Source organism: Scomber japonicus, chromosome 1 (genome assembly GCF_027409825.1).
Source record: "Scomber japonicus isolate fScoJap1 chromosome 1, fScoJap1.pri, whole genome shotgun sequence".
Taxonomy (NCBI): domain Eukaryota; kingdom Metazoa; phylum Chordata; class Actinopteri; order Scombriformes; family Scombridae; genus Scomber; species Scomber japonicus.
Window position 1 is genome coordinate 21,881,593 of NC_070578.1, and position 25,971 is coordinate 21,907,563.

General features: G+C 40.0%; 1 protein-coding gene across 1 annotated transcript in view; it reads left to right on the forward strand.

Annotated features, from left to right (window-relative positions):
- The window catches only part of zfhx3b (zinc finger homeobox 3b), an 89,759-nt gene extending 66,375 nt beyond the window's left edge, over positions 1-23,384 (forward strand). The window contains exons 6-10 of the mRNA XM_053316033.1: positions 7,377-7,513; positions 8,037-8,237; positions 12,261-12,384; positions 13,454-18,997; positions 21,013-23,384. Coding sequence (XP_053172008.1) covers positions 7,377-7,513; positions 8,037-8,237; positions 12,261-12,384; positions 13,454-18,997; positions 21,013-22,751 — 7,745 coding nt within the window. The 3' untranslated portion in view covers positions 22,752-23,384. The remainder of the gene's footprint in view (positions 1-7,376; positions 7,514-8,036; positions 8,238-12,260; positions 12,385-13,453; positions 18,998-21,012) is intronic.
- The last annotated feature ends 2,587 nt before the right edge of the window (positions 23,385-25,971 follow it).

Consider the following 25,971-nt stretch of genomic DNA (forward strand, 5'->3'; position numbering starts at 1 on the left):
CTGTAGTTTAATAGAAGGGTCTCTGTTTGTACTTCAAACTTTTTTTGTGATTGATGAATACAATGCCCATTCAAAGCAAGTGCAGAAAATCTATCTTGAAGGAAAAAAGCGAGGAAGATCTCACAATACATTTGGTAAACAGAGGAGCACTTGTTTGGGCTGATGATTGTCTGAAGATGTTTGCACAGTGGGCACACAGATGATGTGTATGTTACAATATGGTGTATGAGCATCTTGGCCAACCTGTTATCTGAAAGGTGTTCAGTCTCCCACTGTCTGAGGCTGAGCTGTTTCTAAGGTCCATCATTAGGACTACTGAAGTATTTCTTCTCATCGTTGTCATGTAGCTGTTGGAACAGAGCACAATTGTTCCTTTACAAATGACAGTCACTGTCAGACAGACAGCATTAGCGAACACAGAGAAAAGGCTTCCTCCTTTTTAAAGCCACTGTCAATCTTATTTTCTCTTTCTTGTTCCACAGCTCCTCAGTATTCATTAAAATCATTTAGAGGTACATCAGAAGCCTTTGTAAAATGCATATGTATTCTGCGTGTCATTTTTTGAAAGATGCCTTCATTATTCTGGTGTTTTTTATTATCTATGTATTTATCTCAAAGATAACACATATATGCACATGTACAGGCATTCAGACATATGTAAATGTCACATGCTTCCAACACTGCATGAAATATGTGGTGGAACTTTTTGTGATTATACAATATTGTCTTACATATATAAACATTAAGAAATGAAAATACACATTTGACAGTAAAATACTGATTATAAGTTAAATACTAAAATCTTAATTTATTTCAGTAATTATGTTCATCTTGGCAGGAGATGCAATTTAATCATCTTGCTTCATTAGTAATTCAAAGGGTCATTTTTAATGCTAGCTATGAAAAAGGTATAAATGGATAGCCATGAGCCTCTCTCCTCACACCTTCTTCACATGGCTGGGACAGCACTGGCAAAAGGGAAAAGCTTCTGCACAGGATCCTTACCTTCATTAAAGCAGGTGGTGTATCTATGCAGCTGCTGAATGTATGGGGATGCAGCAAGGAGAAAGGATGGAGGGTGGCAAATGTAAGGGAGATAGGAAGGTGAAGGGAGCAGATAGAAGGAGGGGAATTGTTAATACATCTGCAGACTTGGACACAATGTGATTTGACATATTTAACATAAATGTATAGGAAGGGTTGTATTGAAAGTTGGGGGCCTGCTGCATGTATGGAAATGGTAGTCCTCAGAAATTGAGTAAATCATTCTTTTCATACTTTGTCCCTTACATTCAATTTATGGGAGCTGGAGCGAAGGAGGAAAAAAAAGTGTTGTGCTTGTTTCATCCACATTCTGAGACCAGTAATGTCTGTAGTATGAAGATCACACAATTTGATAAGTAGACAAAAACAAATAACACTACTAAGTAAGAACATGGTGATTTTTTATCTTAAACAATTTAAATATTCTTACAAAATATATTAATACATACTTTTTAATGATTTTTTTCTTATGTTTAACTAAAGTGGGTTTAACCTGATGCACAGTATTTGTCATTTAACACATCTATATTTACCAGGCTAATTTGTGATTAGTACATTTTTACTGTTACATGTTACAGTTACATGTTAAAACTGTGGAAACAGTTCTCAGTTCCACAGTATGTGTGTGCCTGTGAGTGCTTTTGACTGTACATTCACCTGTTTATGTGTCTCAGCATGCACATGTGCACATCCAGGCGTGCAGTGTGTGAGAGAAGTAGATATGTTGTGAGCTGTAGATATTGCATTTAGTCTGTATAATGAACATGATGATTAGCATCCCCTAGATGCAGCACAGCAGCATTGCAGCCTGTTCTAATTTTTTTCAGTTATGCTCTGTGTTGTGCTGTTGCTCATTCAAGAACAAGCATATGAAATGTCATGGCCTGTTCTCTGTATGATAGAGTATATATGTAGATTTAATATAAGCTGTAGTTTAAATTGGAGCTTGCTTATGGTTAGTTACAATCAAATTATTCAAGTTTAGGTAATTGTTTGTCTGAACTTAGAGACATTCAGTGCAGTGGTGATTTGTTATTGCTTTTAAACCCCAAGTAGCGTGAGAAATCAGGAGACAGAGTAGCAAAAAATGTTTGCAAATTCATATCACGTCCTTTGAGTGCTTGTCATCCCTCAAATTATAATTCCTTTTGTCTTTGAAGATAATAGCCCATAAATTGTCCTTGTTTGTGAGCCTACTCCCTGAAAGCTTAGTGTTTATGAGTTTTACCACGGGGTGTCTAATGGCTAAGCACCACTGCTGTGTCTCTTGAGTGTCCTGTAAAGGTGAATGCCATATCATCTTGTTGTTCAGTGGCCTGAAGATTAATAACGCTTCCACTAATTAATGTCTCCTCTCAATTTCTTCATCTTGAATGTGCCTTTCTTGCAACCATGCATAAAACTTGCTGTCAGTATTTCACACCCTCTTTTACCATACTATGTATACTATATAAGTGTTTTGTTCAATAATAGAAGAACTTGATGTTCTAAATAATACGAAATTATTTCATATATAGATTCAATGATTGTTTTATTTTTTTAATTAATGCAGAATAATTACCTATGAAATATAAAATGAAATAGAACAATGCCCTTTTTTGCTCTGGGCAGTGACACAGGCTATAGATTAAAAACCTGGATAGAAATGGGAAAAAGAAAAAAAATCAGGTATTGTTAGCATAGCATTAAAAGAGAATGACTTGTAGCACTTGGGGAGTTAAATCATCTCCATATTAATGGACATCTTCCTGAGGGAACAGAGGTGAGGATATTGAACACTACAAGGACGAGATGTGTGTCAGGAGCCCTCTGCAGTGTGGAGGTGAAAGGTTTAAGGGAGTTGGGGTATCAGAAGACACACTATTGAGAAAGTGTACCAGTGGCAATCCTTGAGTTTCACTTTGAACAGGAATTGTGGGCGTTAGCTTAAGTTTTATGTGATTGGCAGAATGTGGCTGTTCTGGGCAAAGTGACAGGGAAGTTATGCCACCTAGATGGCGTGGACAGACTGGGTGATAGGTTATATTATTTACAACTGGAGGCCTAAAACTGCCACAGTTGAGACAGGAACTGTGGTAATGAGGGGGCAGAAGCTCCGGAGATGATGAGGACCCCATATCATTCAGTCAGTTGGAGGGGAATTCCCCTCCAAAAACACTGCAATCTTTTTACCATCTTCCACTTCCATAGACATTGTTCACTATAACTAGTTAGCTGTGTATTTTTAAAATATAAATATATCTCCTCTCAAGGACAAAGCAGATTGATGGCAGCTGTAATTGCACTTGAGATTTCAATGTCAGATGACCTGTTGTGGTTAATTCAGTCTGTGCTGTGTCAGTCACTCTGTCCAGCAGGCATCTTTTCCCCCCTTGAAAGCACAACAAGGCTGTGATTGCTCCTGAGACCAGTGCAGTGTGCTGACAGCCCCTTTGCTGCCTGAATAATACAGTCCAGCTATGGGAGGTGAGACAAGGTGCCAAAGTCCAATTCACTTACGGGACTCAACAGCACAAAAGCCTCTGGTTTACGGAAAAGGGGCATGAATTAATAATCACCAAATTGACTCTTAGGTTTTTTTTTCTCCTCCTTCTCTGCCTTGTGCTTTCAAACAAAAGCCCACCCTGTGTATCTGTCAGAAGAGGTTTAGTGTGGATCGGGGCTCTGTGTCTAATGACCAGGCAGAAGAGGTCAGGGCAACAGACAGACTTCTGAATAGGTCACAAATTGTAATAATCTTATAACATTTTAATTTAAATAAATCCCTCAGGAAGCTCTTCAGGTTCTACTGTAGTAATTCAGGCAACAATTATGAATATGTAACTTAGTCAAGAGACTGCAATGTTTTCTTTATAAGAAAATATCAGGAATTACTCCCTTTTCCATTTTCTTAGCTTTTTTCTAACTGTTGCTACTTCTGCAACCTATTTTTCACATTTGCAGTGTATTTCACTCGTAACTGTCCTTTTTTATTTTTTCTTGGAAGCACATGTGTTCTTGGAAGTCCTATGCCCATCTCCATCAGGACCCAATGTTGTGGTCACTGGTTCTGATCGCCTGTTAGTATTGTAGATCTGTTTGTTTCACATGTTTGCAACTATGCTGGGATACCATTGTGCAGCTGTTTGTATCTCTATTTCATTCCCAGTTTTACAATGTTTCGGTCATGTTTTTCCATCATCCTTGACAAGAAAAACAAGATACTGTAGTTGGATGTTAGTCATGGTGCTGGTGATGGTGTTGGGGTGTAGGATTCTTAAGAGAAAGCGATTGATCAGATTTATAGAGTCTTAATTGGGCGTGACAAGAGACTGCATCTGAGTAAGACTCACAGGTCCTTCATATATTGCCCTCTCTCTCTCTCTCTCTCTCACACACACACACAAATGCACCCTGAGACAGACTGTGTGTTTGGGCCCTGCTCTGCAGTTTTCCAGTCCCTTAGCATAAACAGCCACTTGTTTCACCTCTCTGGTGCTAATTGAGTAATTGTGGAAGTGGCATATACTTGTAATCAATTATGTTTATCCTCTCAATCATGAGGCTGAGAGGATACTTGTGTCTACTTAATTCATGCTTACTTCCTGTACTGTATGCACTTCACAGCTGTGGCATATTCCCTGTTACCTGCTCTTATGCTCACTTTAAAATAGTCTTAACATTTTTTTTTTCAAACTGTATCTCTATTCCTCAGTTACAAAAATCATTGTCAATTGTCAAATATGTAATTTGTATTAGCTGCTGCACTATTTTAGCAGCCTCATTTTTCACAAACCTCTGTTTCACAGACCTCTATTTGCCTCCTCTGCTCTCTTTCTTGTCCCAAGGTCTGTTTTTTGTTGAATCTTTGAGGAATGTAGTGTGCTTTGTATATTGTAGTGTTATCAAGCAGCTGGTGGAGTAAGACAAGGCATAGGTGCAGAGACGTAACTATGGTGTACAATGCAATGAAAGAATTTGAAAAATAACCTCTTAGTGCATTTTGTTTGACTGGCAGCTGGGGTCGGGGTTTGGGGTGGAAGAGAACAACAGGTTCTTGATCCGTTACTATTACAGTTTTTGTTTGTAGGTGAGGGACTGTGGATGTGTGGGTAGAAATGTGAGGAAACTGCACTTTTGTGTATTAATATTTTTACTTATTGTTTATTGTTTTCTATTTTGGTATTCATTTACTCATTTCTGTTTTATTCATTTAATTTGTTTTATCTATTATTTGAACTGTTTTAAATATACATTCTGGTAGATATTTATTTCATTCGATAGTTTTGTTGATTTTTTTGTTGAATGTGTATTTATCTTTTTTTTTTAAGAAAGAAATGTATCTACAGAAGACTGCCCTTGTTTTCCTTGAGAGATGAGTTCAAGGGAAGTAGGAGTGGACTGTAGTTTAGGAGGAGGAGAAATTGGTGAGGACAGTGCCATGACTGAGAGGTTAATGTCAGGGAATGGGAGGTTCCTTTTGTTTAACATTCTCTTTGTTTATTGGCGGATGTGTTTAATAGGATTGACTGTGACTGGACCCTAATAGGGCCTCCCTGACTGATCCCGGTGTCTCTGGGAGATCTCGCAGGCTGCTCTGTCCAAAGCCAGGTCCCCCACTGGGTAATCAGCTCAACTGCCCTCGTCCTGATTGGAGCTGACATTTTAATGTCTGGAGCAGGAGCGTGGTCAGCCCCGCTTAACCTGACCCCCTGCCAAACCACCCCTCCCCGACCAATGCCCTCTGTTCCCAATTTGCCCTTCCAGGACTGTACAAATCAGGCAAATGTAACTCTTTATGGGCTTGTTAGGGGTTAGCAAGATACCTCCTTAAGTTACTCAGTGAATTCTTTCCACAGGTGACAAAGCGTTGTGCTACTGCAGCTCCCCCATGCAGGCTCCATGTGGATTTAGCTCCACTGTGAGCCTGAGCTTAGTTGAGTGCTCAACTGTGATGCCTCTGTGTGCCATCTCTAGTTTCTCTGTCTCTCTTTCTTTATAAAGCAGAGTAGTTTTAAAGTGGTTTGCAGAGGCTCTTGTGTGAGGCCTTGCTCTGCAGACACAGAAAGGAAAAGACTTGCTATTTTGTTGAAATTGGCTTTGTATGCATTCAAAAGGTTAGCCATATGGTTGGGTCTGTGAGCCAGCAAAACACTTAAGTCCCAATAGCATGTTTTAATGTCTTAAAAATCTTTGAGTGAAATGAAAGCTTGTATTTGTACATTACCTACATTCAAGGAAGCATTGAGTTTCGTTCAACGGTTTAAAAAGAGGTTTAGGAGAAGGCTTAACTGGTTACAGAATACCAGTGAAACAGAGAATTTCACTGACATTCACCCGCTTGTGGAAACAAACAGTAGAGGGATTTCTCAAATTGTGTCGAACTGCAGTCACTGCTTGATAAAAAAAAGATTATTTTCTTGATCCTTTTAAAGTGACCAGATTACTCTTTTTTTCTTTTTTTTAATGAATACAATTTTGACGAGAAACTCAACTATATTACCTTTTTCCTCAGCTGGTATCCAGCTTCCTCAGGAATCCTTGTAGACGTTTCTGTGACAACAAAGACAGTTACCCTTGTACATAGCTTGTACAGTAAAATGCTAAGAATTGCACAAGACCTGGTTGAAGACCTTTGTGTTAAATTTGGTGTAATACATTTATTTTGTAATATTCTTGCATCACCACACCAGTACCACTTTCAAAAAAACATTCACTATAGACTGTAGACAAGAAAATACTGTGCATTAGCTGACTGAAACCATTTGAATGTTCACTGGTAACAGACAGGTAAAGACTATCTGAGGAAAAGTAATTACAGAAACAAGTCATTTAAAGCACAGATTAGACGAATGTGGATCTCTCACCATCCATACTGCACTACATGATGAGGTCACAAGATGTTTGTGTACCTTTGCTCAAGTTAAAAAACTCATGTGGACTGAAAATAGGTGGTGGTTTGAAACCTAAATGTACACCCTTTGGCAAACCAATATATAGATATTAGCTATTTATGGTGTTGTATGATATCCTGAGCACACAACAAAAGAGAAAGGGACGTCCTATCAGAGCATATTGGCTGTGGGTCCCTCTGCAGCAGCGTGAGAAGAAAAGTAAAAGTGTGTGGTATTTTTATATGAAGAGTTGGATAACAACACCTTCTCTCCCCAATTCCCATTAAAAGCAGTTATATCACATTTAAGAAAGACGGTCCAGAGCCTTTTATCCACAGTTATTGATTGACCTGTTCCCAGGCTGCCAAGTCCTCACCTTGTCTTGACATGTCTGCTCTTCTCTCTTTATCCCTCCCTGTTTGTGTGCATATGTGTCTGTGTAAATGTGTGTATGTTCAGAGGTGTCCGCCCAATTGGAACGGCACCAGTCAGATTCCCCGATCCCTTCCAAAAGGCCCTCTTCACGCTCAGAGGTCTCTGAGAGCCCGCTCTCCTCAAAGCGTCCCAGGACAGCTGAAAAGAGGGCTGCAGAGCAGGTGAGTGTTACAAACCACAGAATTGTGTTACTATTGATGCACTTAGATCATAAAACTCTGTTTCTCAAACTCTTTGAATTAGGGATTCGGATGGTTAACTTATCCTCCAATTACCAAGCCCTCATTATAAGCCTAAACTTACACATCAATTAAAAGAAGAAATGTAAAAATGTACTATTAATAATTTTTTAGTTAGTTATCCTACTATATTTTTTTCAAATCTACTCAGAATTACTTTAGTCTTTCTGCTGCAGTTGCACTGCTAATTGTGTATAAGGTGGAAAATCAATATAGTATTTGACAGATGAGAGCACTTTGAAGTGGGTGCCAAGACTCAGTGGTGCTCAGTATTACACACTTGTCTGTGATCAGAGGAATCTGCCTGCTTGAGGGAAGGGTGCTCCACTCTTCTCCCTGATCTACAGCTCCTCTTGTCTCACAAAGCCATTTCACCCTATTAACCCTCTGTGGATCTGTTTTACCCCTTCTTTCTCTGTTCCTCTATTCCTGTACTTTCACCCAGATGTACCAGTGCCCCTACTGCAAGTTCACCAACACTGACCTGAATCGTCTCAGAATGCACGTGATGACGCAGCACTCTGTCCAGCCTATGTTACGCTGCCCATTATGCCAGGACATGCTCAACAACAAGATCCATCTGCAGTTCCACCTCACACACTTACACAGTGTGGCGCCTGACTGCGTTGATAAGCTCATCGCCACAGTAAGTTCTGTTCTTTGTGTATTATTGTTGGAATTTTTTTAAATTTCTCAATCAACAATGCTGAAGTTGCTGAAGTTGTCTCTCTCTCTCTCTCTTTTCAATTGGCATGTATTAGCTTGGCATTGCAAGTACATATTGTTTATTCTGGTCATCCAGTGCCACAACAAATAGAATGCATAAGTACTTATGGTAATACATAATCTAAAGTGTCAATAAATCAGAGAATGAACAACAAATATATGGCCTTGACGCCTGGGTAACCTTTATCATATACGTAGCATCAATCTAAGTTTTTATTCCAATTTATCTGTCCACTCTGTCCCATTTTGTGTCCATCATCATCTTCACAGTCATTTATATTTTGTGTTAGAGTCAAGGAAACCACAACCAGTCTTGTGCTGTGCTGAGTATTATAGGCCAAACATATTGCTACTAATACACATTACGACCAGCCAAATTGCAGGCAGTGGGTCAGGTCAAGGACCCGTGTAAGGATTCAGCAATGCCAAGAAGATGAGTCACTCGCTCTTATTCAATCCCTCACCCTGGAGTAGCTGCTTAGCTGTGTGAACTATTGTATATTCCTGTCTTCCTTCCTCTAAATTGCCATCATTCAGTCCTTTATCAAACACCAAGAATGCTGTTAATTGTGAAATGTCCGGAGGCAACCCCATTGGCTCATTGGAAATGATTGGGCCTTGTTAAGATGCATATTTTTCTGTTCTTTTTCATTGTCTTTATGCGCCTTTCATCAGAGCTCTTGTCTAATCACAGTAATTTGGGGGAGGGGAACTCATAATCTGTTTTTTTTTGATGATTTCAAGATAAGGAGGTCTCTTAGCTTCCAGTTCACATTCAGTTGACATTCTTACAATGTCTCTGATCACCTGTGTGCTAGTCAAAACAGAGCCTTTATTATGAATATGTTAAAATCATTATGACAGAGATTAATCAAAATTTAATCAACAGTCTCCCCTCTTTAAGAAATTCAAGTAGAGGCAATAAAAATATTATTATTCACTACTGACGAATGATTTAGCCAAGATGAAGTCACATATAAATATTGCATGTATAAAACACTGTGTTTTAAAATACTGCATCAATTCTCAGCTGCACCACAAAAAATAAGATATAGAATTTGTAGTGTTTGTGCCATATTCGTAGCATATTCATGTGGTCTTTGACTCTCAAGTCCTGAAGTCAGATTTATATCAGTTGCAATGCACTGGTGGACCCTTTTCTACTGAGATGGGATGCTTCCTTTAATGCTCATCAAGAGGAAATAAAATTTTATTTGCCCTGTTTTCTTGTAAATCACTGAACAAATCTTTGTTCTGTTCTACCCTGTGAAGCTAAATAGCTTGCTGGACAATCACAGAGTAAAACATTGCTCTGTCTGCTGCCTAGCCATCTTCATCCCCCATCTAAAAAGTAAATGGCAAGCACATTAGTATGGTAGATGGCAATATTTATTTCTTTTATAGAGGTAGTAATATAGTGAACCACTACAAGAAGGCCATGATAGAACAGTGGTAATATAATACACATTAAAGCCAGCACCTTTTTATAACTGGTGAATGCAGATGGAAAGGTCCTTCTCCTTTCTACATGTCTAAGGAGAAGAGCATAATTAATTCTGAAATAGGTGACTTTTATTTCTTGCCAAGCATGCATAATGATGCGTTCACTCTCCCACCCTTCATCCACCTATCGTGTTTGCACTCCCTCCTCCCTCCTTTTATTCCCACCCCATGTCTCTTATGCCTCTTTGTCTCATACACAGTACCAATAAACATTACTGTGTGTATATGTATGTATATATATAAATATATATATATATAGAAATACTGTATATATCCCATAGTCTTCCCTCTCTCCCAGTGTTTCATTTTCATTTTCTGTCTGCATAAGATAGGGGTAATGAAAATAATTGTGCTTCATTAATTCTGGGTCTGGCTGGATGATAGCCATTTTGAACTATGTTTGCCAATTAGGCGGTCCAAATTAAAAGTGACCTTGGGATACTCTGCTCTTTCTTCTAATCACCTAATGAAGCAGTTGTCTAGAAACAGTCCACTTTGTAATGTAAATCATCAATTTTTTTGTGTCTTATGACTTTTCATGTTGGTTACATTTATTCTTTACTTTTAATTTTAAAAAGATAGATAAGAGAGATGTAACACAAAACATAGAAGAACAATGCTTGATGCATTTTGACGAATTTGTGGCCAAACTAATCATACAGTGTCGGACTTAGTGATGGGAAGTGTCAACTATTCTAATAAACCTTGAAACCTGATGACCAGGTGATTCTCACTCTTGCTTTTCAATACATGTTTTGTCAGAGGTTTTTTTCAGTAATTGAAAGATCTACTGATCAACAAGTAACGATCAAATCTGCTAATTTAATATAATTACATATTGATTATGTTTATGTACTGCAAGCAAAATACCTATCATGCACTTGCTGTCCATGATTTGAATTCCTTAGGATTTTCAGAAGCTTTTTAAGACTGTTTCTCTGGCATTATTTCCCTTCATTACACAATTTACAGAGTGACAGGAGGAATGGGAAGAATGCCTGGGGAGAAACAGAATAAAGACATGACAAAGGTCCTCATTCAGAATCGAACCAGAGACGTCATACTAACAATGGAAGTGACTTAGGCTGCAGGCCTGCCAGGAAACATTCTTTAAGATTGTATTTCCCTTTTGTTTCTCTCATTTGAGACATCTTTATTTGATATTACTTAAAAGAACTACCAGGATAACTACAATAAGTCTTTAGGTTAAGAGTGAAGTGTGACAAGTGTCTTAAAATTGAGGTTCAGCAGCAGAGTAGAAGGGAAAAAAGGAGAGATATGGGAAGTGTGAATTGAAATGCAGCATGTAGAGCGAACCTGATTACTCTGTTTGTGAAGTTAATTGAAGGAAGGTGAAAAAGACAGGACCTCATCTTCCACCCTCTTCCAGTGATTATTGTTAAATAGGTATCTGTTAATGAATGATTTTGAGTTATGAGTTATTAGGTTTTGGGAGTGAAATGAGGGTATCAGAGGGAGAAATAGGAAGACAGTTGGGAGAAAGCAGCAGGAATAAACAAAGGTTGCTGTCTTTCACACATGATTGACTTTAACCTTTTGAAAACGGGGAGAACCGGGGTTCCTCTCTGTACTTTCGCAATCAATACTTACTCGTCTTTGAAATGTTCCAATTTAAAAAGTAGGGGGAAAACTTTTTTTTCTAATTTAACCCTTTCATGCATGAATTATGATGTATTTTTCTCCTATTTTTTTCATTTCTCTTTAGGCATGAAAAAAAAACTTCATTTTTTCATTCACCAAATGATTTACTATTACATTATAATAACATAAATCAACTGATCTACAACCAAAAACATTACTGCAGGTTTAGTGGTGATGTATGGGATGACACACTAGTGTCCACTGTGGTGGCTGAAGTGTAACTATGCCATCAAAATCCTTTCATACATGAGAAAACATCTTTCATGCAGACAGCTATTCAAAAGGTGTTTTCTTATGTATGAAAGGATACTTTTTTTAAATCAACAAATTAAGTGTTTTTTATTCTACTGTTTTTTATTCTACTGTCTAAACTGCATAATTTTACAGTTCTTCTTAAATCAATCATTTGTTTAAATGAAATTGGCAACTGTACTACTGTGAATTCAGAGGCAAGCTATAAAAGTTTAAGAAGCACAGGCTTGAGAAACTTTACGTTTTTTAAATGACAAAGGAAATAGTATGACTGTGATTGTGTGTATTTATGTGTATATGTACCTATAGACCTGTTCAGTGATTCATCAGAAAATAGCCTTCAGTTCAGTTATTCTCATTGCATTGTAAAGATGTAACTGTCAGTAATGACCTGTCTTACCACTTGCTGGTAACAGCTTGATTCTGTCTGAATTTATTTTCAAATCATTTAAATGAAAATACAAAATGAAATTGTCACTCAGTGAGATAATTAATACAATAATTCCATTGTGTTTTGTTTTTCTAGGTGACAGCAACTGATGTACTGCCAGCAAGCATGTTCATACCTGTACCTGGTCCAGACAGAGAGTCTCAGAACACCCCTAATGCCGCAGCCAACTCCAACTCTGAAGATACAAAGAAGCAAGTTGGTCAGTATCTGACTGTGTTAGAAATCTGTGGCATACTTTAGAATAGGTCACTTTTTCTCAAATAAAATTCCTAAATCCTAAAATGTTTTTGGAATTTAGAAAGTATATTAACAAATATGAGCATATTATCATTGGGTCATCATGGTCACGTTTATTACATTATAGTCGTGTAAGCACACACTGGTGCAACATGAAGTCACCAGGTTTTCCATAGACTGAAAGTAAATAATCATTCTTCAGGTATTTTTGGTCATTTTAGTTTAAGAAAGCATTGTCTAGTAATCGTACAATTGTCTGGTAATGGTTTTGTTACATTTTTTACATAGACTGTCGGTCTCATGTATAAAAGTTTTCTTATTTTTCTTTTTACTTGTTCTTGCACAAAACAATAATAATTTGTGGGTGAGTTTCATCCACAAAAAGTTCTCAAAGAGTAAAAGTACAGCACAACTTCAAGTCCTGCTTTCAGAAATCAGAAGACAAACCTACATTTAGGAGTATCAATAGGAGACTTGAAACAATTATAAAATATGAATCCAGCTGACATGTAATCGGAGCAGCTCTGAATGAAGAGTGAATACTTTGACATGAAGTTAGGTGCTAAAAACATCAATATAAAGCACAGTACTCTCACAGCAAATTGTTAATTTCTGTATCATATTTGAACTCAAAATTAATTCAGATTAAGGCATTATAATATAAGTTTAAAAATTGTTTCTCCTCAGAGAAGAAAGGCAGAGATGATCTATTCATGACATGTACATCAGGCCTGGGCCACTTGTAAATTTCATTGATACCTAAGAGAAAATTCTGGAGTACAAGAAAATTGATGAATGCCAATAGTGTTCTTAAATTACTCATGTGCATTTTAAGAAGTGCTTCTTGCATGAGGCCAGATGTACTTTTTCAGAACTAAGGCATTCATTCAAGACAGTAGGATGGTAGTTAGTTATAGTTAGTCATTGCTTTTTCATTGTAACAAATGATTTAATATCTTCATTGAGAACACTGGGGAAACAATGTAGGCACTTAATAAATTGCTCTCTTCTTTTGGTTTATTTTTTCACAGATGCATCAGATGCTGATCCAGAGAAGGGGGTGTCACTCCCTACAGAAATAGCTGAAGCTCGCAAGTCACCTCTTGAAGATCAACAAACAGAGAGGGATGATTCCACAGGATTCTTGTGCTGGAAGAAAGGTTGCAACCAAGTGTTCAAGTCCTCCAATTCCCTCCAGATGCACTTCAATGAAGTTCACAACAAAAGGCCTCAGTTGCCTGTTTCGGATCGCCATGTCTACAAGTATCGTTGTAACCAATGCAGCTTGGCCTTCAAGACTGTGGAGAAGCTTCAGCTCCATTCACAGTACCATGTGATAAGAGCAGCCACCATGTGCTGTCTCTGCCAGCGTAGCTTCAGAACACTACAAGCCTTGAAGAAACATTTGGAAACCAGCCACCTGGAACTGAGTGAAGCTGATATCCAGCAGCTGTATGGAGGCTTATTGATGAATGGTGACATTATGGTCATGGGTGATCCATCCCTTGGTGAGGAGCATGGAAGTCTGGGAGAAGATGACAAAGAGGGAGATGAGAGTGACCCAGAGGAAAAGCAAAGCCCTACAGGTAGTGACTCTGGCTCACTGCAGGAAGATTCTGGATCTGAACCTAAACGTGCTTTGCCATTCAGAAAGGGCCCCAACTTTACTATGGAGAAGTTCTTGGATCCATCTCGTCCTTTCAAGTGCACTGTATGCAAAGAGTCTTTTACACAGAAGAACATTCTTCTGGTTCACTATAACTCTGTCTCCCACCTGCACAAGGTGAAGAGGGCTCTTCAGGAGTCAACTACTGGTCAGCCTGAGCCTACCAGCAGCCCTGATAACAAGCCATTCAAGTGCAGCACTTGTAATGTGGCATATAGCCAGAGTTCTACTTTGGAGATCCACATGCGCTCTGTTCTACATCAGACCAAAGCTAGGGCAGCCAAACTTGAAGCCGCAGGAGGGATCACTAGCTCTGCAAGTGCTACTGGTGCAAGTTGTGGAGGATCCAGCATTAGCACTTCAACACCTAGTCCAAGCCCAGCCAGCAACTCAACTACTAGCTCTACCAACCACAGTTCTTCTGGGTCTCAAACAGCTCAGAACATTCTTGGAGGAAACCACATGAGCCAGACTCATAGTATTGAAAGCCTGGGGAATTCTTCAGTGAGCTGCCATTCCTCACCATCTGAGAACCATGATATAAAAAAGTCTAAATATACAGACATGCTGTCTGCTAGGGGACAACAACAACAACAACAACAACAACAGCAGATTCAGCAACAACAGCAATTGGCACAGGCTCAAGCCCAAGCTCAAGCCCAACTTCAGCAAGAGCTTCAACAGCAAGCTGCTCTGTTACAATCACAGCTATTCAACCCGGCACTTCTGCAGCACTTCCCAATGACAACAGATGCACTTCTCCCCCTGCAACAGCAGCAGTTATTATTTCCTTTCTACATCCCTGGAGCAGAATTTCAGCTGAACCCAGAGATAAGCATCAGTAACTCAGCACTAGGCCTAGCAGGATCCACCTCCTCACTGCTGGAAGATCTAAAAAACTCAGCCCAGCAGGCCCAACAGAGCTGCTTGCAGCAGCAACTGATGCACCATCACCTCCAACAGCAACATCAACAACAACAGCAGCAACAACAGCAGCAGCAACAGCAACATGCTCACTCACAGGCTCAAGGGCAGATGGCATTGCTGCAGCAGAGTGCATCTCTCCTGCAGCAGGTTGAAAAAAAGAAGCATCATTCCTCTCCGAATGAGAAAGACAGAGAAGTACAAAGAGACAAGGACACAACTGAAAAAAATGAGGAATATGTTAACAAAGATTCTACAGACATCAAGCCAAAAGAAAAGAAGGACATCCAGCATATTTCAATAAATATAAACCATGATACTGGCTTACCTCCACCAAGGATTGCTTCAGATGCTCGTGGAAATGCAACCAAAGCCCTGCTGGAAAATTTTGGGTTTGAGTTAGTGATTCAGTACAATGAAAATAAACAGAAAGCTCAGAAAAAGACAGCTGGACCTACAGGATCAAGTGGTCCAGGTGGGATAACAAGAGTGGTGGACCCCATTGAGGGATTAGAGAAACTGGAATGTGAAGCCTGTGGCAAGCTGTTTTCAAACATACTGATTCTAAAGAGTCACCAGGAGCATATCCACCAGGCTTTTTTTCCATTTCGATCCCTTGAGAGATTTGCCAAGGAATACAGAGAGCATTATGATAAACTCTATCCACTAAGGCCCCCTACACCAGAGGCTGCTGCGGCTCCTCCACCTCCTCCTCCTCCACCCCCACCTCCTCCTCCACCTCCACCCCAAAGAGCTCCCACACCAAATATTCCTGTGTCTGCTGCCTCACTTACACCTCCAAGTGTATCTACTCCACAGCCACCAGTTACAATGGCACAAATTTCCATGCCAATGGATTTGCCCCTCTTTTCACCACTCATGATGCAGCCCATGTCTCTTCAGTCCTTGCCCACTCAGCTGACACCCCAGTTATCATCTGTTGAGCCTAACCTGGCCTCAGACCTGGCCCAGCTCTATCAACAACAGCTCACACCAGCCATGCTACAGCAGCAGAACAAGAGGCCACGGACACGCATTACTGATGACCAGCTAAGGGTCCTGCGACAGTACTTTGACATCAACAATTCACCAAATGAGGAACAGATTAAAGAGATGGCAGACAAGTCAGGGCTGCAGCAAAAAGTCATAAAGCACTGGTTCAGGAACACCCTTTTCAAGGAGCGACAGCGCAACAAAGACTCACCATACAATTTCAATAATCCACCAACAACAACCCTAGAAGATACCAAAATTGACTCTAAACCTCCTTCCCCTGAACCTCAGAAACATGATTATTATGGGAGCAAGAGATCATCCAGAACTAGATTCACTGACTACCAGCTACGAGTGCTACAAGACTTCTTTGATGCCAATGCTTATCCTAAAGATGATGAATTTGAACAGCTCTCCAACCTACTCAGCCTTCCCACTCGTGTTATTGTTGTGTGGTTCCAAAATGCCCGTCAGAAGGCAAGGAAGAATTATGAAAACCAGGGTGAAGGGGGAAAAGAGGGTGAAAGGCGAGAATTGTCAAATGACCGCTATATCCGTACCTCAAATCTGAACTACCAGTGCAAGAAATGCAGTCTGGTTTTCCAGCGTATATTTGATCTAATAAAACACCAAAAGAAGCTGTGTTACAAAGATGAAGATGAGGATGGACAGTATGACAGCCAAAATGAGGATTCAATGGATCTTTCCCATGAATGTTATACTCCCTCTGGGTCTTCCTGTCACACCCCAATGCCATCCTCTTCAAGTCTCTGCCCACTTCCACCCTCAACTTCAGCATTCTCACACCTCCCATCCACCGAAAAAGAGGAGGCATCACCAGCAACCACCTCAAACCTCTATGATGAGAAGCCCAAGCAGCTACCAGAAATTTCTGCTGATCCACGAGAAAACCAAACCTCTATTAAGCAGGAAATTGTGCATCAACCCCAATCTGAGGCACAACACCATAAACCTCAGAGAGAAGAAAAGATTCAAACAATTTCCAAGCCCATCAAACATTCATCTCCTTCCTTCTCTCAGCAACAACAGCAGTGTGGTCCCTCAGCCTCTCAGACAAGCCAGGCCCCATCTCAAAGCTCTCACATGAGCCTCAATGCACACCTGAGCTCTGCTACACAACAGGCCCAGCAGATGATCCCATACCAGTGTGAACAGTGCAAGATTGGCTTCCCCTCTTTTGAGCACTGGCAGGAACACCAGCAATTACACTTCCTCTCTGTGCAAAATCAATTCATCCACCCTCAATTTCTTGACCGTCCAATTGACATGCCTTTCATGCTATTTGATCCCAGCAATCCTCTCTTGGCAAGTCAGTTACTCTCTGGGGCAATGCCACAGATTCCCAGCAGTTCTGCCACTTCTCCGTCCACTCCCACTTCCACTATGAACTCCCTGAAGAGGAAGTTAGAGGAGAAAGCTGGCACTAGTCCAGGAGAGAATGACAGCACAAACAGCGGAGAGGAGCCACAGAGAGACAAGAGGCTCAGAACCACCATCACACCTGAGCAGTTAGAGATTCTTTATCAAAAGTATTTATTGGATTCAAATCCTACACGTAAAATGCTGGACCACATTGCTCATGAGGTGGGATTGAAAAAGAGAGTAGTGCAAGTCTGGTTCCAAAATACAAGAGCCAGGGAGAGAAAAGGCCAGTTTAGAGCAGTAGGGCCAGCTCAAGCTCATCGTAGGTGCCCTTTTTGTAGAGCTCTTTTTAAAGCAAAAACTGCCCTTGAAGCACATATTCGCTCTCGTCACTGGCATGAAGCCAAACGTGCTGGCTATAATTTAGCTCTCCATGGTATGTTACCTGAACCCGAGGGCATGCAAATAAAAATTGATGCTCTAGATACATCAAGCTACTCCCAGATGGCCCCTATAAACAGTGATGGACAAAGTTCTTCCATGTCACCAGTGAATAGAAACATGGATTTGTCTCCCAGGGCTCTACTGAGCCCTTCATCCATTAAAGTTGAGGGAATGGAAGATTTTGAGAGTGCAGCTATATCCTCTGTGAACCTCAGCTTTGATCCAAGCAAACTTGATAATGACGACTGCTCTTCTGTGAATACAGCCATCACAGACACAACCACAGGTGATGAGGCCAATGCTGATAATGACAGTGCTGATGCAAAGCACAGCCAAAGTAGTGGTGATTACCTATCTAAGTCTGGGGGTACTGCCCCTCTCCTTGAAAATGATGACCAGATGTCCTCAGGGCTAGTAAGCCCTGCAACAAGCTATTATGCGAAGGACTATGAAAATGAACATATAATTGACCACAGTGAGACATCCAGTCTGGCTGACCCCTGCTCACCAAGTCCTGGAGCTTCAGGTACCAGGAGCATTGACAGCGGAGATCGACCTGGCCAAAAACGCTTCCGAACCCAGATGACTAACCTCCAGCTCAAAGTGTTGAAATCCTGTTTTAACGACTACAGGACTCCCACTATGCTGGAATGTGAGGTACTTGGCAATGACATTGGACTTCCAAAGAGAGTGGTTCAGGTGTGGTTTCAAAATGCCCGTGCCAAGGAGAAAAAGGCAAAGCTCAACATGGCCAAGCACTTCGGAATAAATCAGACGTCCTACGAGGGGCCGAAGACTGAATGCACTTTGTGTGGTGTCAAGTACAGTGCTCGCCTCTCTGTTCGTGATCACATTTTCTCCCAGCAACACATCTCTAAGGTGAAGGAAACCATTGGCAGCCAGATCGATAAAGAAAAAGAATACTTTGACCCAGCCACTGTCCGCCAACTTATGGCCCAGCAGGAGATGGACCGCATTAAGAAGGCCAATGAAGTTTTAGGACTGGCACAGCAGCAGGCCATGCAACAACAGGGGATGTTTGATAACCCTGCAATGCAGGCGCTGAATCTCCAGTCAGCCTATCCAAATCTGCAAGGCATCCCACCTGTCCTTTTGCCAGGGGTTGGCAGCCCCTCTCTTTCCAGCTTTAATTCATCTAATTCAGGTATGTCATAATTTGGTATTTATTCACTGATATACAGCTAAAATTGCAGTGGCAGATGGCTTTTCGACTAAACTAATTCACGCAATTGTCAGCTTTTATTACAATAAATATACTGTAATAATATATTTTACTTAAAAGGATAGTTTGCATATTTTGAAGTTGAGTTGTAGGAGGTACATACCCATACTCAGTGTATTACTTTCAGTAGATGGCAGTCGGCACATCCCTAGTTTGGAGAAGCAGGCAGGAGTACCAGCACAGAAGCTAAGCAATGTACTGCTGTGGATGAGGGCAGCAGCAAAACGTATTTCAACCACCTAAAAGAAGCCCCACCTAAAAAAATCTATATCAGATTAAGTGTACGCTGTATTTAGAATATGTTTAGCACTTTACCTTGCTATCAGACACCTCTTTCCTATCTTCTTAACCATAGAGTTTCGATATTCCTATGCATACCGTGCACAGTTAAAGGGTTAGTTTGGATTTTTTAAGTGGAGTTGTTTGAGGTCAATACACTGACCTCATACAACTCCACTTAAAACATCCAAACTAACCCTTTAACTGTGAAACCTAGTAATAACAGTACAGCACAAGATTACAATATTTCTACTCTTCTTAAAATAATCTCCTTTCATCAATCTGTCATGTGTAGTAATTTACACTGGCAATCATACTGTAGAATGTGTAACATGTCATGTTGCCAATGGCATACCTGTCAACAGTGGACTTTGAAAATAAAGGAGATTTTCCAGGACCCCAACTGACCATAAGTTTTACATTGTGAAAAGGGTTTCCTCTCTCAGCCCCAGAGATTGAATCACCAGGTGCCTTTACTGACTGCCTGCTATAATCACACAGACGGTTGTTGTGTTCTTTGTTGCACTAATGTCCACCCTACACTCATTGCAAAATGCACGGTTTTCTATTATGCCTCTTGTCATGAATGGGAAAATAGTTGTCCAAGTATTAAATATTTAAACTTTTCATCTCACCTATTTCATTTTGGTACAGTTACTGAGGTCAGCAACCTTTTAGCAGCTTAAGAAAACATTGTGTTAATAGAGTTGCTGTGTAGTGTTCATAACTGTATTGAAAGTCCTTTTATAGCAGGTTAGGGTTAGGGTTATTAAGAATTGCATTTTGACATTTTGCAAACAGATTGTACCTTTAAAAATATTTACCAGAACAGCAATTAATCTATTCATCTAGATACAGGTGTAATTTGTTCACATCTCTGGGCTGCTTCGTTGTTTCTCCTTAATCCTTAAACTTCAAAATAGCATTTTCACTGTCAATTTAAAAAAAACTTCTGCTTCACTGAAGAGTTTTTGATAGCTTGATTTAGTTATTTTTTGTCAGATTATTATTTGACATCATATGATCCTTTAAAATGTGTGTCATCCAACTGTCCCATATTGTTGTTTGTCATTCCTTGTTAACAGTAACAGCTGTCTCTGTATCTCATATGAGGATACGATGTTGAAATGGAAAAGAAAATTAGTGCTCCTCAAAGCTACAACAGAAACTGCAGTAGGAAGCTAGTCTGAGCTGTAAAGTGATGAAAATGTGCATAAACTCTATTTCACAATTTGCGAGGTGGGTTAACAGTCTTTATGCGTGTTTAGTCTCCACTACAGCCCTGCTTAAAGAGAAATACAGGAGATTTATAGGGGGAAATTATGAAACCCGGCATGGCAGGAGAGGCGGTGAAAATACAGGAGAAATCCAGGAAAAAACATTGGCAGGTCTGCCAAAGGTCATTGCTGACATATGCCACTATGCACATTACCTACTTTAACTTCCACCACTTGATTGTTAGACCCAGAAATGCCACAATAGAGTGAACAAATGGCTCACTTTGACTTTACATAACAATTTTAATTGACCACCTCTGTTTGTGTACTATATAATGAAACAGCTGATTGTTGTTGTAGTTAAATAACCTTTTTAACTAATACGTGTACATCCATCTATTAACTCTTGTTAATGTTTGTTTCTATTTGAAATTCTTTTAGCTTTAACTCCTCCGAAACCTTCAAACCTCCTGAACATGCCTGGTGCCAGTGTTCCCTCACCTAGCCTCCCTACATCTGGATTACCCAACAAACCTCCCTCCTCATCGTCTCTGGCCGCATCCAGCCCAGCCCAGACCAACACATCTGTTTCCCACTCAAGCCCCACCTCTACATCCACCTCCACTTCCTCAACCACCCTGTCTGGCTCCCGGCCTGAACTCCCCAAAGATCGTGATGCTGAGAGATTAAGAGAAAAGGAGAAGTCCAGGGAAAAGGCAGAGAAGCCCTCAACCCCATCATCAACTGGAAGCACCCCTGCCCCGTCCACTTCTGCTACCAGTGCCAAGAAGGAAAAACCAGACACCGCTGTACCTGCCACTTCTATGCCCACACCTGGAATGGAGTATGTGGTAGACCCTGCCCAGCTTCAGGCCCTGCAGGCTGCTCTGGCATCAGACCCCACAGCTCTCCTCACTAACCAGTTCCTGCCCTATTTCATGCCTGGCTTTTCCCCTTATTACACCCCTCAGATCCCTGGGGCTCTTCAAGGGGGCTACCTGCAACCAATGTATGGTATGGAAAGTCTCTTCCCTTACAACCCAGCATTGTCACAAGCACTGATGGGCCTGTCTCCAGGGTCCCTGCTGCAGCATTACCAGCAATATCAGCAGAGCTTGCAGGAAGCACTACAGCAGCAGCAGCGGCAGCTTCAGCAGATCCAGCAACCCAAGGCGAGCCAAACTCCAGTTCCCCCTCAATCCTTGGGGGATCGCAAAGAATCTGCCAAAGATCTAGTGAAAAAAGAGGAGCAAAAGGGCAACTCCCATAGTGAACCCCCCACATCCTCCTCTTCCTCATCCTCCTCCTCTCATAATAAAGTACCCTCTGAGCAGAATGAGATGGATGGCAAAGCTGTGGATCACCATCTAGACCAATTCATCGTCCCCAAGGTGCAGTATAAACTGGCATGCCGCAAGTGTCAAGCAGTTTTCACCAAGGAAGAAGCGGCTATTACCCACCTTAAATCTAACTGTTTTTTCGGTCAGTCTGTGGCAAACCTGCAAGAGATGTTGCTGCGTGTCCCCAGTGGCGTAGGTGCAGGAGCTGGAAGTCTCTATGACTGCCTGGCTTGTGACACTACGTTGGATGGGGAGAAAGCACTCAGTCAACACCTGGAATCGGCATTGCACAAACACAGAACAATCAAGCGATCAGCCAGAAATGCCAAAGAGCACGCTACTAGTTTATTACCTCACTCTTCAGCCTGCTTCCCCAATCCTAACACCGCATCTACCTCGCAGTCTGCCACTCATCCCATCAGCAGCCCCCCTACCCCGCCAACAACATCAGCCACCATGCCATCCTCTGCTGTCTCCTCTTCCCTGTGCTCCTCCTCGACTACCCCACTCAACACCACAGCTGCAGGCAAACCCTGGCCCCAGGCCCCTTTCTCCAGAGCTTTAGCTGGGAAGCCCAATGCCAGTCCCCCCTCTTCTTCCTCCTCTTTTCCACCAGTGTCCTCACCTTCAACGGTTACCTCAAGTTCATTGAGCACCTCAGGAGTTCAGACCTCGATACCAACAGACGTCTTTACCGACGAGTCTGATTCTGACAGCAGTCAGAAGTCAGCAGACAGGCTGGGCAGGACGGCAGAGGAGCCGCAGCAGCCTGGCTTTGTCAAAGACAGTAGTAGTTGTAGTAATCTTGCTAGTGTAGGAACAGACTCCATCAGATTGTAAAAGAGCTTTCAGTGATGGACAATATTTAAAAAACACAAAAAAGACAAAAAAAAATCACAAATGGAAAAAACATAAAAAGCAGCAATGTTAAAAATACATTAAAAGTATACAAACCAATTTCAGAAAAAGATGTGTAAAGACTAACTGCAATTCCAAAGCTTGTAACCAAAAATTTAAATGTTAGTGGATTGTTTTCCCATATCAACATGCTGGTTTTCTTTTTGTTTGTGTTTTCTTTGTTTTTGTTTTGTTTTACTCAACTGAAATACATGCATACTATATATGAGAATAGAAAGGATTGCTGCAGTTATGTTTTGGGTTATGGTAGAGGAACGCTGTACTGTATGGCAATGGACTGCCTCAAAGTTGACAAATGGCCCAAAAACCCTTTTGAAGAAATACGAGTCAACAAGCTGTCCTTTTGTTTTGTAATAATTTTTACTTAATAGCACAGTCACAAAAAGCCAGTATGTACTGTATGGGAGAATAGTCTATCAATTTTCTTGCTATTTAAGCATTCAGATACCAATGGCTTGCAAAAGTAAAAGAATAATGTAATGTCTATTTTATTCTCAGGTCAACAGCTCACTGATGTTTTTCTGTTACAGAAATCCATGTTTTACACCTTTTGTTTCCAACAGGAGATACGCATTTTTTTTCTTCTTTCAGAACTTGATTTAATATAGAAAGTTTTGAGTTGAGTGAAATTTTAATAAGGCATTGTTTCTGGGCATTCAAAAAGGGCAAATGATTTGCTGATTTTATCATTATAGAAATCTGTTTAAAGGTGGGGAAATCACAATTCCATGATACCCAGACAAGGAGAGCATTGCAGACATAAGAACGGGCGATAAAAAAAGTTTTGATTAAAAAAAAACAACCTTCTGTATTTATAATAGATATGAACATTTTTGGTGTTAAGTAGATTGTTGCATTGGAAATGAATTTAAACAGTATGGTAGGTTGAAAAAAACTTTGTGTACATTTAGCTTTTGTATTGTCCAACTTTAAGACGCTTCATTTGATGTTGTCTTGGTCATTCCGATAGACTAGATTATGGACAGGTAATTTATCTAAACTTTATTTCTTTTTCTCAACTACTTGGGAAACATTCACCCAGATGCCCCTCCTGACAAGGCAGGATCCTCTTTTAGAATTATTTAAATTTTGTGATTTGGTTGGTAACGCACCAACCAAAACGAAAAAAATTCCTGGGTGAAATATTGAAATTTTAATTTTATTTAATATTTGTGTTACCTTTGTGCACTTATCACTGTCTGACTCCTATTTCTCGCTCTACTTGTTCCTCTCTTCGCACTTATTTTTCTCAGCTCTCCTGTGTTTGTAGATATGTACACTACAAAGCAGGTCTTTTGTTCTTCATGTAGTGTGGCTACAGTCTTTATTTTCATTTGGACATTTTTGTTGTCATAAGTGAAAATGAAAAAAAGAATACTAATAATAATTCTCACGCTTTAAGACAAAAAGAAAATCCAAAGACTAAACACTTTCACCATTGGTGCATAAAAATGAGAAAAGAGGCTTCTTTATACTTGAGAATTTGTTGCTGTTTTTAGAGGAAAGAAAACAAAGTTTTAAAAGATAAAGGAGTACGCATCAGAGTTGCCGTTTTTGCTTCTTTGCAAGCAAACAGGTGGCTTTTTTACGTAAATACCAAAAACCAAAAAGGGCCCTTGTCCTTGCATTGTGGAGTAGCACCGTTACAGAGCCATTGCAGTTTGTAAGATAGAGGTTATTAATCTTTGTTTGACTCTTTTGTCACATTCAAATGTCCATTTTTTTAAGAAAATGTATAAGGTCTGGTCTTCGAGGACATACGTTTTGCTGCTAATGTAGAATTTTGAAAGAAAAAAAAAGAGTACCTAGATGCATGCTCATTTTGCTTTTGGCTAAGCTTTAACTAAAACAAACAATAAACCAATTTCTTGCCTCTGCAACACCTTTTTTTTTTCTTGTTGCAAAAACGGAACTTTGAAGACTGTGAATATATGTTCCAAAGGACATTTTGCCGATTTTTTTTTTTGAACAGACCAATGTTTAAAGCCAATGATCTATGACGTTTGTAAAGAACAGTGCATTCCAAATATCACAATGGATTTTTCTTAAGCAAGGACTGATCCTATTTCATTTAATTGCTTTTAATTGTCACAATCAATTTTTTTCCTCATTTTTAAAGTGACTGTAAACTGTTGTGTACATTTTTGCATCGTTGGTTACTGAACAAAGTGACCTCCACATGTCATTTTGGGCTGGCATGGAACATTGCTGAAAATCCCTCCATCCAGTCAAGGTTGTTGCTCACTTGTTAAGCAAGTAATAGTGGTTACCAAAAAATGTATATAATACATCTGGTACTGATGAGTCTCATAGGTTTAGTAACATTTATGCCAGTTAACAAACAACTAGTCTCAGAAGGATATGATGGCTGTTTAGCTGAGGTGCGATTGCCCCCTTCCTGGGAAATCCACCAGTGATTTGTCCCACGCATATGCAGGGTGTCACTTCTACACATAGATCACAGGTTCAGAGGGACATCTTCATTCCAAAGCATTATTTCTGGAAAAAGTAGGAGGTTTTTTGAAGATGTCCCTTTGTTTCAAATAGTTAGGATGCTTTCATGTCCAAAGAAGTCACCCACTTCATCTTATTGCAATGGAAATGGTTGTGCATAGGTACCCCTACCCCCCCTCACTGATTAACTAAAATTCTTATTTTTTAAAACCAAAACCAAGACATATTTAAATTTGTGAAGAACTATGTTTTGGCCACTATTGTATAGCCAGTATATTCACCCTAATGAATACAAGGCACAATATTAGAAGTGTGTTTAAAGTGCTACGTCTTGCAGAGCAATGTGATTTGGTGTTAATACTACAGCATGCTGTTGAAAGTCAGTAGATTTGGTCTGCAAGCTTACTACTTCTCTAAAGTTCAGTTCCCTGAAATACTGTCCATAATGTACTTTCTTATGTTGGAAAATTCTTAAGTTGTACAGTTTTTCTCAGATATGTTTGCTTTATTTTAATTTTCTGATAATGTCAGACATTTATTGTTATTTTCTTATGAGTATTTGTGTTTTATTTTAGTTTCTGTATATTACTTTTATCATAAATTAACACTAGCTTTAATTTGAATTGCTGAAATTAAGAAACAAAACAAAAAATATGTCCTGGCCACTTTATGGTGTGATAATGTTCTT